The sequence below is a fragment of the Bacillus rossius genome, chromosome 1 (genome assembly GCF_032445375.1).
Source record: "Bacillus rossius redtenbacheri isolate Brsri chromosome 1, Brsri_v3, whole genome shotgun sequence".
Lineage (NCBI taxonomy): Eukaryota > Metazoa > Arthropoda > Insecta > Phasmatodea > Bacillidae > Bacillus > Bacillus rossius.
In genome coordinates, this window is record NC_086330.1 from 206990815 (window position 1) to 207007021 (window position 16207).

The 16207-nt window shown below is 47.3% G+C and overlaps 1 protein-coding gene across 1 annotated transcript; it reads right to left on the minus strand.

The window, feature by feature from the left end:
- Positions 1-13271: 13271 nt before the first annotated feature.
- Positions 13272-15791, minus strand: LOC134543044 (uncharacterized). The gene is made up of 2 exons (XM_063387797.1): positions 14070-15791; positions 13272-13763 (listed from the first exon to the last, which is right to left on the minus strand). The coding sequence occupies exons 1-2, from the start codon at positions 15789-15791 to the stop codon at positions 13272-13274; spliced, it is 2214 nt and encodes a 737-aa protein (XP_063243867.1).
- Between the last annotated feature and the right edge of the window lie 416 nt (positions 15792-16207).

The following is a 16207-nucleotide window of genomic DNA, read 5'->3' on the forward strand; positions in this document are numbered from 1 at the left end:
ACGTCGTATCCTGTAGAGTTCCTCAACTCTTTAGAGTTGTCGGGAGTGCCCTCTCATAGGCTCAAGCTAAAGGTTGGTGTTCCAGTCCTGTTGATGCGTAATCTCGATGCACCCAGATTATGTAATGGCACACGGTTACAGATTTCACATCTGGGACGGAATATTGTAAAGGCAACAATTATGTCTGGAATTGCAAAAGGAGAAAATGTTTTGATTCCCCGTATTCCCATAATTCCAACCAATTTACCTTTCAAATTTCAAAGAGCACAGTTCCCCTTAAAACAGCTTTTGCCATGATTATAAACAAAGCGCAGGGTCAAACACTGAAAGTAGCAGGTGTAAATTTAGAAAAACCCTGTTTTCCCATGTGAAACTGTATGTAGCGTGCTCACGAGTATCCAGTCCACAAAATCTTTACATTTTAAATAAAGATGGCAAATAAAAAATATTGTATACATAAATGTATTAGCCTAGGTATACTTTTTAAAATGTGAAATATTGTTAAATAATTCGTTAACATTAAAATTATTATCTTATGAAATAAAACATAATTTATGATATAGGAAATGATAATTAAATGTACAGTAAGCTACCTTCTCTTGTTTAATATTCTCAGAAATACCATATTTTTATTTGTAACAGGGTAGTTATTATTCTAAAAATATTGAAATAAAGGTTGCGGTGTTGGTAAGAATAATTCTAACTCAAAATAAATATCAGTTTATTATATTTATTTTGGAATTCATATCTGCAGTTAAAAGAAGAAAAAGGATTAGTTTGGTTACTGCCTGAGTAGCCAAAATTGTCATATTTACTTAAGTCTCAATTTTAACAATGTCGTTCCTATTGGAAAATAGCCGAGGGGTAAGAAATTAGGGGATTTTGTTATAGTAATACTAAGCAAACTAAGAATCTACTAATAAGTTTAATAATAAATTTGAGATCTATACTTTGCATTACAAATAAAGATATGATTCTATCAAATTTCCTTACATATTGGAAGGTATTTGTAATAAAGTGAAATTGTTAAATTATTTTAAGAATAGCTCTAACTTTAATAAATAAAAAGTGTCAGTGTAAACAATAGCATAAACTTGTGAGTTTTAATATATATTTTTAATTGTCTTCATCACTAAATTAAAGGTGAGAAGTGTGATTTCGTCAAGGTAAAATATCCTCGAACACTCCAACAATACATTTTTAACTTCATATAAATAATCTATACTATAAATTAAAAACAACTTTTCACCTAACTTCTTGAAAAAATTTAATTCTTAAATAGTTAAGGATTGTAAAAATAATTTCTGTACCAAAAAATGTATTGTGTCTATTTATTTAGTAAAAATATTTGTACCTTTTTTTCATGGTAAGATTTCAGCAATACTCAGAAATTGCGCGAGCGAAGCCGCGGGTTATTAGCTAGTATTTATATAAATGTTGACACAGAATGAACTATTGGACATTGAAAAACACCCAGACTAGCTGAAAACACTGCAAGCATTAACTTATTAAAAAATATATATGTATGCATTATTTTAAACATATATATGCTTAAGGTATATCAATAATATTTAATGGTAATAACTGATATACTTATATAATAAATATATAAGAATCACTTTATTATATTCAGAAAAGAGTTGACAAATATATATAAAAATGTTCTTTTTACTTTAAAAATAATAAACCTACCCCTAAAAAACGGTATGAATTTAAATATTTTGAATATACGATACCTAATAATATAAACAGAGAAAATAATTTTGCTCTTATTTTCCATACAATATTTACATTTCTTCTTTACTCATCCACCCGTCTACCCTCTTTTATGCTATCGCCCACCAACCCTTACCATGGTTTAAACCTCCTAATACTATGCTCTCACCCTTCTACACATACTATGCTCTCACCCACCTACCCCTACTACAATTTCACCCCATTATTGCTAAGATATCTCCCACCTACATGTTAAATGCTCCCACCCACCTACCCCTACTATTGTCTCACCTACCCAAATTTAAAAAATATTCTTATCCAGCCACCTACTCTTCTATATTCTCACCCAACCAACCCCTTCTATGCTCCCACCCACCCATTCCCACTATTTATGCTTTAATCCAACCACTTACCACCATTTTTATCTCATCCAACCACCTAACCCTAATATGTTATCACTCACCCAATCTTACTATATTCTCCCAAACCTACCCATCTATGCTCTCAAACTCCCACCACCCCTACTAAACTCTCACCAACCCACACTTTCAATGCTCAAATCCAAACATCCGCATTAACTAATCTCCCACCAAACACCATTATTATGCACCCATCACCCACCCACAATTACATTGCCTTTAAACACCCACTCCAACTGTGCTCTCTACAACCCCATACAATGCTCTCAATCAACTACATGTACCATGCTCTCACCCATGTTTCCTTACTATGTTCTCACCAACCTACTCCTACAATGCACAGATGCATCTGCCTACCCCTACTATACTTTCGCTCAAGTACTGTATGATTTCATCTACCCACCTAACACCAGTCTGTTATCATTCATCACCTACTCTTAGTGAGCTCTCACCCAACGACCTTAATGTGCTCTCCCATCTGCCTGTTCTAAGCTGTCACCTATTAACCCCTGTTATGCTCTCTTTTACACAAACTAAATATATATTATATTATCTTATCACCTACGACAATTCTGATCTCATTCATCCACCTACCCTGCTATGTTATCACCAGCTACCTCTAATATGTTCTCATTCAGCTACCTCTACTATGTTTTCATTTACACACCTCAATTTCGCTCTCATCCACCTACCAATATGTTGCTCCCATTCATGGTTCTCTACTATGCTCTCATTCACCCACCCACCCCAACAATGTAATTACCCACCTACATTTATTTGGCTCACATCCTCTCACTCTTATTAGTATTTCCTCACCACATTCTTAATATTTTTAATAATGAAAACCAAACCGCGACACACACCAGGTTCGGAGCTGGCTGGCGGCCATGCCAGACCACTGGCGTCAATCGCTGAGTGGCCTTAGAAATTCCGCGGGCTACCGCGTGGAGTGGTGTGAATGGACGCCAGCCTTATAGACTGTTCGGACGTCGGGTCGGCCCGGGATGGCGCGACTCGTCACAGAAACTCTCGTCGGTTCTGGAAACACGACCCACTAATACTTAAGCAGCAACGCTGGCCTCCACGGGTGTTCCGATAGAGTTCCGAGAGTTTGGAGAGATCAACGCGTGAAGGGAAGTGCGACATCGCTGAATAGGTTGAGAGACCCCTCAAGAGTGACACGTCGTGGAGCGACGGGAACGAGACTGCGACTGAGTGGCGGGAGACTGTGTGTGAACAGGCGCGAGGTAATGGGCGAACCACTGTTGAACCTAGCTCCAGTGAGGAGTGTGAAATGTAGAACTTGGCAGACTTTGAGTGACTTGATAGTAATAATTTTTAAGTGCCAGTGATTTGTGATCGGACTTTAAATTACAATTGTATATTATTATTAATGTAAGTATTAGTAATTAATAAAACTGTATTAAAACTTAAGTGGGCTATCCAGTACGAACCCATTTGTACCCACATAAAATTTAATATTTTGTGTCAAAAGTGAGATAGCTCTAATTAATAAGTTTAGGATTTAGTCACATTAAAATAAAAGCAAAATAATAATTTATATTTTCCAGATTGAATCTAGTGTATTTAATAGTAGCTAGTTTGGAGTGTATTTGTAGTAAAGTAAGTGTTAATATTCAGTAGAAGTTAGATAAGATAATAGGTCAGATTACAGTGTAAGGACAGTAGTGATAGTAACTGAAAATAGTGTATATGGACAAGGAAGATGGTTCCTGACGAACATAAGGACACAATGGCTCTCTTCATTGGACTGAAGAATGGCCAAGACGAAATAAATAATCAAATGAAGTGTAACGAGGATAGAATATAGAGTATGCTTGATGAAATGAAGAGTAGCCTGAATTAAATGAAGAAGGGCCAGGAAGAATTAAATTATAAAATGGAGAGTAACTAAGAAGAGATAAAGAATGAAATGAAGAACTGTCAATAAGAGGCGAAGAATGCCATAAAGACCGAGATAGAGGACATAAAGAAGGACCAAGAATAGATTAGAAACGAAATAGTTGCTGCACAAGAAGAGATGAAGAAGATGATTGCCGAAAGAAACGTCCAGTTCGAAGGTAAAGTATAGTGTTGGAGCCACAATTAGCACAACAAGAACAACAACATGCCAGACAGGAGCAACAGCTAGCTTTGCTGGAGTAGACCACCGAATAGCATGTAGCAGCTGTAACTGAGGAGTGCCGTCGGATGATTAAGGAAGCTACAGATTCTGTAAGCCAAAACAATTACTCCGAGGATGTTAAGGTTAAGGGAAAATCCAACAGTAACTCAAAATTGAAAATACTCACCTTCGGTGGTCTATCTTTGTGGACAGTTCAAGGCAGCTGCAGTAGTAAATTTTTGGAGCGAGAAAGAAAAGGCTACGGCACTTGTCTTGGCCCTGGCAGAATCTCCACTAGAGCTCTGTAGACCATACCAGTCCCAGACCAGAAATACTATGGGGTATTAAAATAGGCCTATGATGCTTGGGCAGGTGTATAGAACAGCCTAGAAGAGACTTCAACAGCAGACTTCAAAAACACTTCAAGAATTCCAAGCAAATGTTGAGCGACTTGTGCACCTTGTTTACCCAAAAGCACCAATAGAATTTCACCAGCAGCTAGCCACCAGTGCTTTTATAGACAGACTCAGAGATGCAGAGGTTCAGTAAACTTTTCATTTGGCCAGACACAAGAAGAGCTGCGAGGCCTTGGTCCATGCCCTGGATATCGAGGCAGCACACAGTGTCTCAAGAAACACAAGCATCATGACAAGGAGAACTGGACTGGATACCTAAAATGGAGCAAATTCCAGAAACACGACTAATGAGGTAGACATTTTCAAGGCATTGACAAAGTTGCTAAATGACACTCCAGGTAACCAGATCAGAAGAGCTGGGGAAACATGCAATACTTCGTCTGTAATGAACCAGGACACATCCAGTGGGACTGACCGACATGCAGAAAGAAATCGCAGCAAGAAGAGAAGCAGGAAGATCAACAGGGAAACGAGCAGTAGCTGGTGTGAGGGGGTGCATGCTAGCTCTACAGGAAATTAAAGCTATTAGGATTTTTTCTATATCATTAATTCATTGAGTCCATGACAGTTTGTTGTTAAATGGATTGGTCAATGGAAGGCAGTGTTTACATACTGTTGACACAGGGGCATCGGCACCTATAGTTCGCACATTTTTATTATAAGTAGAGAAAAGCTGAAGGGAACACCTATCCCATATAGACTCAAATCAGCCACCTAAAACATTTCAGCTATTCAGGAACAACTTTATTTAGAGGTAATGATTGGAACCTGGACATTACCACAGACCTTTTTTGTTGCTTATATCGCCGATTTTAGGAGTGGTCATCATGAATCGACATGGATTAGTTATTGAAATGGAATGTCAGGTACTGTGCATTAAAGATGAAGAGGTGGCCTTGTTTAACCCCGAACAATTAGAAGTTCATGTAAAGCAAATAGTAGTTAGCGAACCTGTTTCAATTCCAGCAATCAATGAGTAGATAATAGAAGCTAGTATAATGGTAGACCCTGGGGGCAACATGAGCTACCTGATAGAGCCAGATATGAGATTTGGATTGAAGACCATTCTGGTCGCCCGAAGCATTGCAAGGTTCGGCAAGGTTGTTCCAGTCAGGGTGGCCAACCTAGATACTCGAACAAGGGTTCTTAAACAAAGATACTAAATAGCTAGCTACGAACCAGTCTCTTGGATAGGCCGGTGTAAGTCTTCCTCACCTACTAGACATTATGCGCAACCATATCTAGAAAATCTATGTAAACGAGTCCAAAATAATTTAAAAGATAGAACAATAGAAGATACCCTGTTTTTCTTGTAAGCAACCAGGATGTCGTTTCCTTAGGCGATACTGACCTTGGGAGAAAATGCCTGGTCTACCTGCATCAACACAGTTGATGCAGAACCATTCAGATGGGCACTACGGTGGCTAACTCTAGCAAAACAGGAATATGCAGAGAAGTTGATCGCGGGTATGATGGATGGTGGTGTAATAGAACCACCAGCGAATCCTTGGGTTTCCTGAGTTGTTTTTGTGGCGAAGAAGGATGGCCTACTGAGGTAATTTCTAGACTACTGGAAGAGAAATGACATCACCAAAATGGAAAGCTACCCCCTACCATGTATTGATGACATGTTTGATACACTCTCTGGCACCAGATGGTTCTCTATACTGGGCCTAAAGAGTGGTTACTGGAAAGTGAAGCTGCACCCCGAGGATAAGGAGAAGACTGCTTTCAGGTCAGGTAGTGGGCTGTTCCAGTTCACTGTGTTGCCATTTGGGTTATGGAATGCCCCTGCGACTTTTGAAGGTTTGATGGAACTAATTTGCATGGCTTGACTTGGAAGATATGCCTAGTATACCTGGACGACATTATCATGGCAGGAAATGCAATGAAGGAAGATTTGCGAAATATTTCGGATGTATTCAACAGGCTTCACCATGCTCAACTTAAGTTAAGTCCTAAGAAGTGCTTCTTGTTCCAGCATGAGGTATCATTTATGGGGCATTTTGTATCGCAGCATGGAGTGTGAACAGAAACTGAGAAGATCTGATCTATTAAAAAGTGGCCTCAACCTAAGAATAAGCATGAAGTAAGAAGTTACTTGGGCCTCTGTAGCTTCTACAGACAGTTTGTGCCTTGGTTCTCGACAATCTAAAAACCATTGCATCAGGTGACCGAGGACTTCACCATGTGAGACTGCCTTTAGAGACCTCAAGGAATCCATGTGTACTAACCCCATAGTTGTCTACTCCCTTGAATATGGATAGTTTATCCTCGTCACCAATGCAAGCAGAGATGTTTTGGGTGCTGTACTTTTAGGTTTTAAGTTTAAAATGAACAAGTAATAAAATACTACAGCAAAGTTTTGTCTAAGCCTGAACGCAACTATTGCATCACAAGACAAGTAATCTTAGCCAAGGTGAAGTCTCTGAAACACATCCAGAAAGATTGATAAGGCAGAAAATTCCTTTTACGCAGTGACCATGCCGCTTTTAAGTTGCTACTACAGATCAAGAATTCAGAGGGACAACTTGCTAGGAGGATTCAACATAAACTCTAATATGACTTTCAGATAGAACACAGGAAAGGCTGAATTAACAGAAATACCGATACCCTCTCTCCAAGATGTTGCAAGGTAGACTGCAACCTTTTCAAAAGGGCAGAGAAAAATGATGAGATCGAAGATGTTCGACGAACAACGATAACTAATGGGAAATATAAATGGAATAAATCCAGTTTGAAAGCAGCGCAGCGGCAAAATGTTGACCTGACATATATTAAAAGCTGGCTAGTGAGTGCTACTGGATATACTATATGGCATGAGATCTGCAGTGACCAAAGGGGAGTGAAAGGTTACTGGGAACAATTGGATCCCTTTAGGATAGTGAATGAGCTGCTAATGAGGGCATGGGAGAGTCCAAATGGAAAAGTGTTTACAATAGAACTTCTCCTTCCAAAGAGTCTAGTGGCAGATGTTTTGACAGAAATCAATTATGGTATGTCTGTTGGTCATCTAGGGGTGAAGAAAACTCTAGCTAAGATCTGTCAATGCTACTATTGGTTGAGGTGTCGCCAGGATGTGGAGGCTTGTTGTAAACAATGTAAAATATACTCTGCTAAAAAGGGTAATAACACTGGAGTCGTGGTAAAATGAGAGGAAAGCCATCCACATTGCTGGACCAATTCCCAAGACTAAAGATAGTAACTGGTATATTCTGGTACCAATAGATTACTTCAGTAAGTGGCCAGAGGCTTATGTTCTTCCTAACCAGGAAGTCACCACAATTGCGGATACGATAGTCAACAACTTCATTTGCTGATTAGAGGTGCCTATGGAGCTACACTCAGACCAAGGCCGCAATTTTGAGCCGACAATATTTCAGGAGGTGTGTCGGTTGCTGGGAATAAATAAAACCAGGACTACAGCCCTACAACCTCTGTCCGATGGCATGGTGGAATAGTTAAACAGAACTCTCGAAGAACAGCTTGCCAAGGTTGCGGCCAAACATCAACAGGGTTGGGATCAACACATCCAGTTGTTCCTAATAGCATACAGGTCTGCCATCCATGACACTACTTGGAGGACCCTTGCGAGTATTGTGATTGGACAGGAGTTGAGGCTGCCCTGTGATAACAAGTTCGGTCGTCCTCGTAGGGATCCGACCAGCACCACTAATTATGTAAATCGTCTAGAAGAGCGAATGGCACTTATACATGAATAAGCCCGCAAAACTCTACGATAAGTGACGAATCGAATGGAGACTAGGTACGAACAGTAGGCTAACTCAACTGGTTTTCATGAGAGTGATTTGATGTGGCTATACAACCCGCAACAAAGGAAGGAATTTGCCCTAAGCTTCATACAGTGTGGGAAGGCTCCAATGAAGTCTTGTAGAAGTTTAATGATGTAGTCTACTGCATCCAGATATGAAAGTTGGGACGAATGAAAGTGGTACATTTGGACCAGTTAAGGGAATATGCTGGAAGGGATACATTACCTGTTCGGGGCGAACAGGTTTAAGGAGGGGACAGTGTTACGAACACAGGCAGAACTGCGACAAGCGCCAGGTTCGGAGCTGGCTGTAGGCCCTGACAGGCTACTAGCGCCACACGCTGTGTCACCTGCCATCCACTTATGTAAGGCATGCCACACATGCCTGGCCAGATTACAATGATCGTCGCTGCCCTCCTCCCCCTCTCAACCCTACTCATCGTCCTACCTCAGCCATGTTATCTATCGCTGAGCGGCCATGGGAAATATGCGGTCTGACGTGTGGAGTTGCGTAAATGGACGCCGCCGATCTGGAATGTTCGGTGTTGGGTTAGCCCGGGATGATGCGACTTATCACAGACACTCTCGTTGGTTCTGAATAGACGACCCACTCGTACATAAGCAGCGACGCCAGCCTCAATGGATGTTCCGAGCAATTTCTGACAGTTTGGAGGGTTCCGCGAGTGAAGGGAAGTGCAACATCGGCATGAGAGACCCCCTCGAGGTTAGCGCGACATGGAGGGACGGGATTGAAAATGAGACTGAAAGGCGCGAGACTGTGTGTGTGGACAGACACATGGTAAGGGGCGAACCACTATTGAGACTAGCTCCAGTGAAAAGTGCGGACTGTGCCCAAGCACATACCATCATTTTGCACACATCCACCCATCTTCCCTTACTATGCTTTCAATCACCTACCCCTTTTATACTCTCACCTAACAAACTCTTACGAATGTTGTCGCCGACACTCTCACAATCCACCTGTCCACCACTACTATGCTCCAACATAAACACCATTTCTATGCTCTCATGCAAGCACCGATGTTGTGCTCTTACCAACGTCACTCATGCATCTCTATTATGCTCTTAAAACCCACCCTTCTATGCTCCACCCAACCACACCTTAAGTGCTCTCATCCACCCATTCCTACTGTAAATGCTCTTACCCACCCACATACTGCTATTCTGCTATCATTCACCAACTTAACCCTACTTTGTGTTCACACAACTACCCTACTATGGTATCAAATACATACCTGAACTATGTTCTTATCCCACCCACTCTTATTTTGCTATCAACCACCTACTATTATGGTCTCACACACTCACCCCTTCTTTTCTCTCACCTACCTTCACACTCGTACTATAATCTTGCCTAAGTAACCCTATTATGTTCTCAACCACCCCTACGCTATACTTACCCGTCCATTATTACTATGTATGCACCTATATCTAGTATTATCTTACGAAACTACCCATCTGTGCCCTTACCCATTTATTTATACTAGATATATTTTTATCCATCCAACTAAAATCATTTTAATCTTATCCACTTACCTACCTCTACTTCCTCTCACCTACCTTTACTATGCCCTCATTTAACTATTATAATTATGTATGCTATTACAGAACCTCCTATCACCATTAGCTTTCATCCACTCTCCTTCTTCTACTATGTTCTCACCCACCTGCCTCGACTATCCACCATAAAATCACTACGAAAATCTTACAACCCTACATTTTACTATTTATTAATCCATTCACTTACCTATACTATGTTCTAACACAACCACCACATCTATGCTCTCACCAAACTTCCCCATAGTATGCTCTCATCCACCTACCTCCACTATACTCTTATCCACCCACATACTCCTACTATGCGTTCAACCACATACTACCACTAATATTCTCTCATTCATCAACTTACTTCTACCATGATCTCACTAATATTTACAGAGGTAGTTCTGGATAAAATTTGCGCCGAACTTGTGTTCGTCACAAAGAGCCTTCGGCTGTATTCGGCCTTCGTCGGCGTTAGTGTCTTGTTCCCACCCCCTTCCCTCTCCAAATTCCGCTTACCCCTCATACCCACTCCAGTTTTCTGGTGACCCTTCCTCCTTCCCCTTTTAAGGAACTATTTTCTTTGCATGCGGATTTATATCCGGCTTAAGTTATATAAGCTCGTGCCCTCATGCCTCTCGTCTAATTTCACCTTAGTTTCTTGGACAAGCATGTTGTCTCATTGTCACGGCCAGTCAATCATGGGTATGTGTCGTAATTCGAGTTCGCAATGTGCTTAGTGGCATATTGACTCGTGGTAGTTATTGTATACTGTTTAAATTTTGTTTCGTTGCCACGTTATAAATTTGCCATCAGCCGGGGTTTCGGGTGCGATTCCCGCGGCGAGTCTAAGGAGCTGTACGTGAAAATTGGGGTATTTTCCGGGAGGGCGCCAGGCTAGCTCTGTCGTCTAACCGTGAGTGGGTCGATCGGCCCCAGCGTGTCCCCTAGACTCGGTGGCTTGACTTGGAAAGTAGCGATGGCCGGGTTAATCCCTGCACCGTAGAAAAAAAAACCGACCCGGAGTCGCGTGGGGAGTTGCGTTGAAAAAGGTATTCCGTGATGACTATAGTTACCAGTCGTGAGGGATCAAAGACAAAACTTGAAGGCTCCCCACGGTACGCGCACGTCTGCTCCGGGCCGCGAGCTGATCAGAACTAACTCAGGGGTTGGCGTGCGGAGGGGGGGGGGGACACTCCCTCCATGCACCAAGGTTACGCCGCTCGTCTCATTTGGGTGAAGACTTGGCGAGGGGTACGTTCCGCCAGCAGGAGCCAGTACTGCGGGCTGAGGCCGGGCTAATGGCCTTCGTTCGGTACAACGTCAAACGCCCCCCACCGAAGAAGCCCGGCCTTGCACGCGATCAGGCTCTGCGGCGGTTTGCACCCCTAGCATGTCGTTGACTCCCCATCCTGGCGCCTGGGGTGGCTGCGGCTGGTGGGGCCGGCGCTCTGGACCTGGTGGCTGCGGCTGGTGGGGCCACTTGGAGGCGTGATGAGGTAGGTGGTGGTGTGCAGTGTTGTGGTCGTGTGGTGGTGTGGTGTGGTGGCCTAGTTTTCACATCATGTCCAGGCGGTTGGGGCTCTGGGCGGTCGCAGGTAGTAGTGCGTGTCCACCGGTGGTCGAGTTTTCTCCATCGTGCCCTCAGGATTGCGGGGGCCGCGGTGGCCTCTCTCGGCCCTCCCGAGATCGTACTCGGCCAGGTACCCCGGGGGCCGCCTGTCCCTGGCGGGTCTCATCACTTGACGTGTGGGCGGTTCGTCTGGCGCTTCTGGTGGGTCGTGAGGCGTCCGAGTGGTGGTTGTGGTGGTGTTGTTGTGGTCTTCCGTCGGTGTTGTACGGCGGTTGCTCGCGTCGTGGTTGTTGGATGGCCCGCTAGAGTAAGGTTGCCTCCTTCGTTCGGGTATACCCGGGGTTTCTCCTGCCTATTCGTGGGGTTCCTCCACGACGGGTGTAGTGCCCTCAGGTAGGGTTGCCGCCTCCTCCTCTGATGCGTGGGCGATCACTGGCCCAGCCGCACAGAGTTGTAGTTGTCTGGTGGTGCCGAGTACCATGTCGTCGGGCTCGTTGATGACGGTGGTGGTGTCTCCCAATAGGCCCTCCGGATCGCTCAGTGAGACATCGGTGATGGTCACCTGTCCGTGGCGGGTCATCTGTCCTGGTTGGCGTGACGTTGTCATCTCGTGCGTGAGATCTTGTGCATCACTTGGTGTTTCCAGGTCATCGAGGGTCTTTTCTGGTGTCCTGGTTCGGATGTCGTGGTCTTGCTCTCCAGTAGCCGGCTCGGGCTCGTCTGCTACTGGTTGTTCATCGTCGTGCATGTCGTTGTGTGTCTCGTCGTGGTCGGGTACTTCCGGCATCAGCTCACCCGGTGTCGTGGCCAGTCGTAGATCGTCGCGGTGGATCTTCCGGATGCGCTGCCCCCCGAGTCTGACCAGATATGCGGTCCTGCCCACGCGTCTCTGGATTTTGTAAGGCCCGCTCCAGCGCGGTGCCAATCCGGCGCAGTAGTTGCGGGGGGCTGCAGACAGCGGGTGGACCCGGGCGTAGACTTGGTCTCCCGCTCGGACTAGGGGTGGCTCCCGTGTGGTCTTGGGGGTGATATTCTGCGAGTAGGACGTTTGTCGTCGCCGTGCGTCTTCATACATGTCTGTCCTGCGCTGGTCACGTTCCTCCGTCCCTTCTCCATCGTGCAGCGTCCCATGGGTGGCCCATTCGCCTGGGAGGTGCAGGTTACTCCCTTGCACCATCTCGGCGGGTGTGTGGCCTGTGGCTGCATTCACACGACGGCGGATGCAGAACAGGGCGTCGGCGAGGTGTTGGTCCCACTTCGAGTGGTCGTCAGTCAGTCGGAGTCGGAGTTGGATCTTCAAGTCCTGGTTCCTGCGTTCGGTGGGGTTGGCTCTGGGATGGTAAGCTGGGGTGGTGTGGTGCTGGATATGCACCCGCACGCACCAGTCCTGCCATTGCTTGCCGATGAACTGGCTGCCATTATCGGTCAAGACTGACTGTGGGTAGCCCCACCGAGGCAGGAATTCCTGCGTCATGAGGTGGATGATGGTGGATGCCCTGTAATTGCTGCACGGATATGCCTCTGTCCATCTTGTGAACATATCTGTCATGACGAGTATGAACCTCTTCCCTCTGGGCGACCTGGGGTAGGGCCCCATCAGGTCGAGTGCGATGGTCTGGAAGGCATGGGTCGGTTGTCGTGGGTGTTGTTGCTGCTCCCCGTCGCGTCGGTGCGCCTTGCGGACCTGCTAGACCTCGCACTCCCGGACGTACTCCCTCACATCCCGCGCCACGCCAGGCCAATGGTAGTGTTGGGAAACCGCGTGTCGTGTCTGGTCCGTACCGGGGTGTCCTGCCAGGTCGTGGTCATGGTAGAACCTCAAGACGGCCTCGCGTGCCTCGGGAGGGACGTAGGTCTTCCACGACCCAGCTACTCCAAGCGCTCGGTGCATGATCCGGCCGTCCTGGTCTCTCCACGTCGGGTGTAGTTCGTCTTCGGCTTGTTGTCGTCGTCGGGTCATTTCGGTTGATTGACGTTGAGCGGTCATGACCCGTTGGTCGACGTCAGTTGCGGTGTCAGGTGGTGGGTCGGTTTGGTTGGCGTCGGTCGTGATCCGTAAACAGGTGTTTACTGGCGAGAGGTGTTCGGTGTTGGGACCGGGCGGCAGCATGTCCTCCCACTCCTCCACGTCGATGACCTCGTGTTGGTCGCTCGGTTGCCACGACAGGGCGTCTGGCAGCTGGTTTTCTCGCCCTGGCACGTGCTCCACCACGAAGTCGAAGGACTGGAGGAGTAATGCCCACTGTATGAGTTTCCCTTTTCTTCCCTGCATTGTCTGGAGCCAGGTGAGGCAGCGGTTGTCGGTCAGGAGAGTAAAGGTCCGGCCCTCGAGGTGCGGCCGGTACCTTTTAACTGCCCAGATCACCACCAAACACTCCTGCTCATTGCTGTGGTATCTACGCTCAGCAGGCCCAAACTTCGCGCTGGCGTACTCCACTACGTGCTTGTCTCCTAGGGGGTCAACTTGATACAGGACAGCGCCTACCCCTAAGGCGCTGGCATCTGTCTGCAGGATGAGTGGGCGTTCTGGGTCAATACGCGCAAGGGTGTGGCAGCGAGTGAACGCGCTCTTCACCTCCTCGAACGCACGTTGCGCATCGCTGCCCCAGTGGTAGTGCCTTTGCGGTGACAGCAGGTCGGTGAGGGGTGCGATTACGCGGGAGAAATCGGGTATGTATACCCTCAGCCAATTGATCAGACCGATAAACCTTTGGAGCTGCTTCCTCGTACGTGGAGCCTCCGCGGTCGCGATTTTCTGGAGATGGCCAGTCTGTGGCTGGCTCCCCTCCACGTTGACGCGGTGCCCCAGGAATTCCACCTCCTCGGTACCCAGGTGGCATTTAGCGGGGTTCGCGGTCAGGTGGTGGGTAGCGAGTCTCTCGAGCACGAGTGCTAGGTGGCGGCAGTGGTCCTCCCATGTCTCCGAGAAGACAATAACGTCGTCTAGATATGCGAGGGCGAACTGGCCGAGGTACCCTCCTAGCACCCGCGTCATCATTGCTTGGAATGTCGCTGGTGCACACTTGAGCCCGAAAGGCATGGCCCTGTACTGGAATCGCCTGCCATCAGGGACGGTGAAGGCGGTTTTCTCCCGGTCTTGGTGTTTGATTGGTACTTGCCAGTACCCTGACTTCAGATATAGCGTGCTGAACACTCGGGCCCTCCCGAGGCCGGATACCGCTGTCTCGATGCTGATCTGCTGGGGTGGTGCGCTGATGGTTACAGCGTTGAGGGGGCGAAAATCAGTACAAAAACGCAGGGTACCGTCCCTTTTGGGGGCCAGAACGATACACGCATTGAAGGGGCTGTTTGAGGGTTCGATCACCCCACTGTGCAGCATTTCAGTGACCTGCTCCCGTATGATCCTCTGCTCCTTGTACCCATAACCCCGGGGTGATTCATAGATAGGTGTGTCGGTGGTGGTCGGGATGGAGTGCTCGGCTACAGTGGTGCGCCGTAGGGGCTCGGCGGTCGCGAACACGCCTCGTCGTTCGTGCAGGACTTTGTTGATGGCGCTACGGAACTCAGGTGGTACATCGTGGTGGAGGTCGTCTAGTGTTATGGTTGGGCCTGATGGACTAGGTGTTTGACCCACTGCATACACAACGAATCTCTCAGTTCGCCTCACATTGATTTTAGCTGGCCCCATCTCCAACACGGCTTCGTGTTCTTCCAGCCAGGGTTGCCTTAACACAAGCTCTTCCCCCAAGTCCCCCACAACAACAGCGGTCACTGGTGTAGTTAGCTCCCGAAGGCTTACCTTCACATCCGCATGTCCCATCATCCGGCCGTTGTGGGTGGTGGTTGCCAGCCGGAGCTCGCCCTGGTGTGGGCGGAAGGTGCCGGGAGGTACCAGCGAGGGGTGGATGAACACCTGGCTCGCCCCCGTGTCGATGAGGGCGAGGGTCGGGCGCCCATTCACCTCGAAGGGCACGCGGAGCAGGTGGTCGCTGGGCTGTGCGAGTTGTCCCATCCTGGGTGGTTGTAACTGGATTGGTCCGCTGTGGCCGGGCTGTTGGGCGTGGTGTATGTCGGCGGGGTGAGTGCGCTCGGCAGTTGAGCGTGGTGTGGTTCTGGGGTCGCCTGGTCCTGTTAGGAGTGTCGTGGTGGGTTCTGACATGGTTGGTATACCTGGTGGTCTTCGGTAGCGAGGTGTTGTGGTGGGCGGCGCTTGTCGTGGCTCGTCGTGGTTGTCACCGGTGCTCATGTGGCGTATTTCGGCACGGTGGATGCACTCGGCGGTTGAGCATGGTGCGGTGCTGGGGTCATCGCGTCCTGTCGTGAGTGTCGTGGTGGGTGGTTCACGTCGTGCTGCCCTTGTCGCGGGTGGGTTTGCAGTGGTCGTGGTATCACCTGGTTCGCGTGTCGGTATTGCGGGTGGGGGGCTCCATCTGTGTCCCCCCCTTACTTGTTTCCCGTCGGCTCTTGGTCGTGCGAGGTGGTGAGTGGCCGGTAGGCGGGTTGTGTCGTTATCCGGGCGTTTGCCCCCCTAGGACAGTCGCTGTGCCAGTGGTACGTGCCCTGGGAGCATCCTAACCTGCACTGCGGCGGTTGATAACTCGCGTTGGCTTCTGGCCGCGCCAGGCCGTCGGTGCGTAGCGTTCTTGGCTCCCTGAGGTTGGG

Excerpts from the sequence above, each read along its gene's own strand:
- LOC134543044 (XM_063387797.1), bottom strand. The coding sequence starts at position 15,791 with ATGAGCACCGGTGACAACCACGACGAGCCACGACAAGCGCCGCCCACC. Across the intron at positions 13,764-14,069 it reads CAGATGCCAGCGCCTTAGGG|CTGCCAGACGCCCTGTCGTG; the intron begins GTAGGCGCTGTC and ends CGAGAAAACCAG.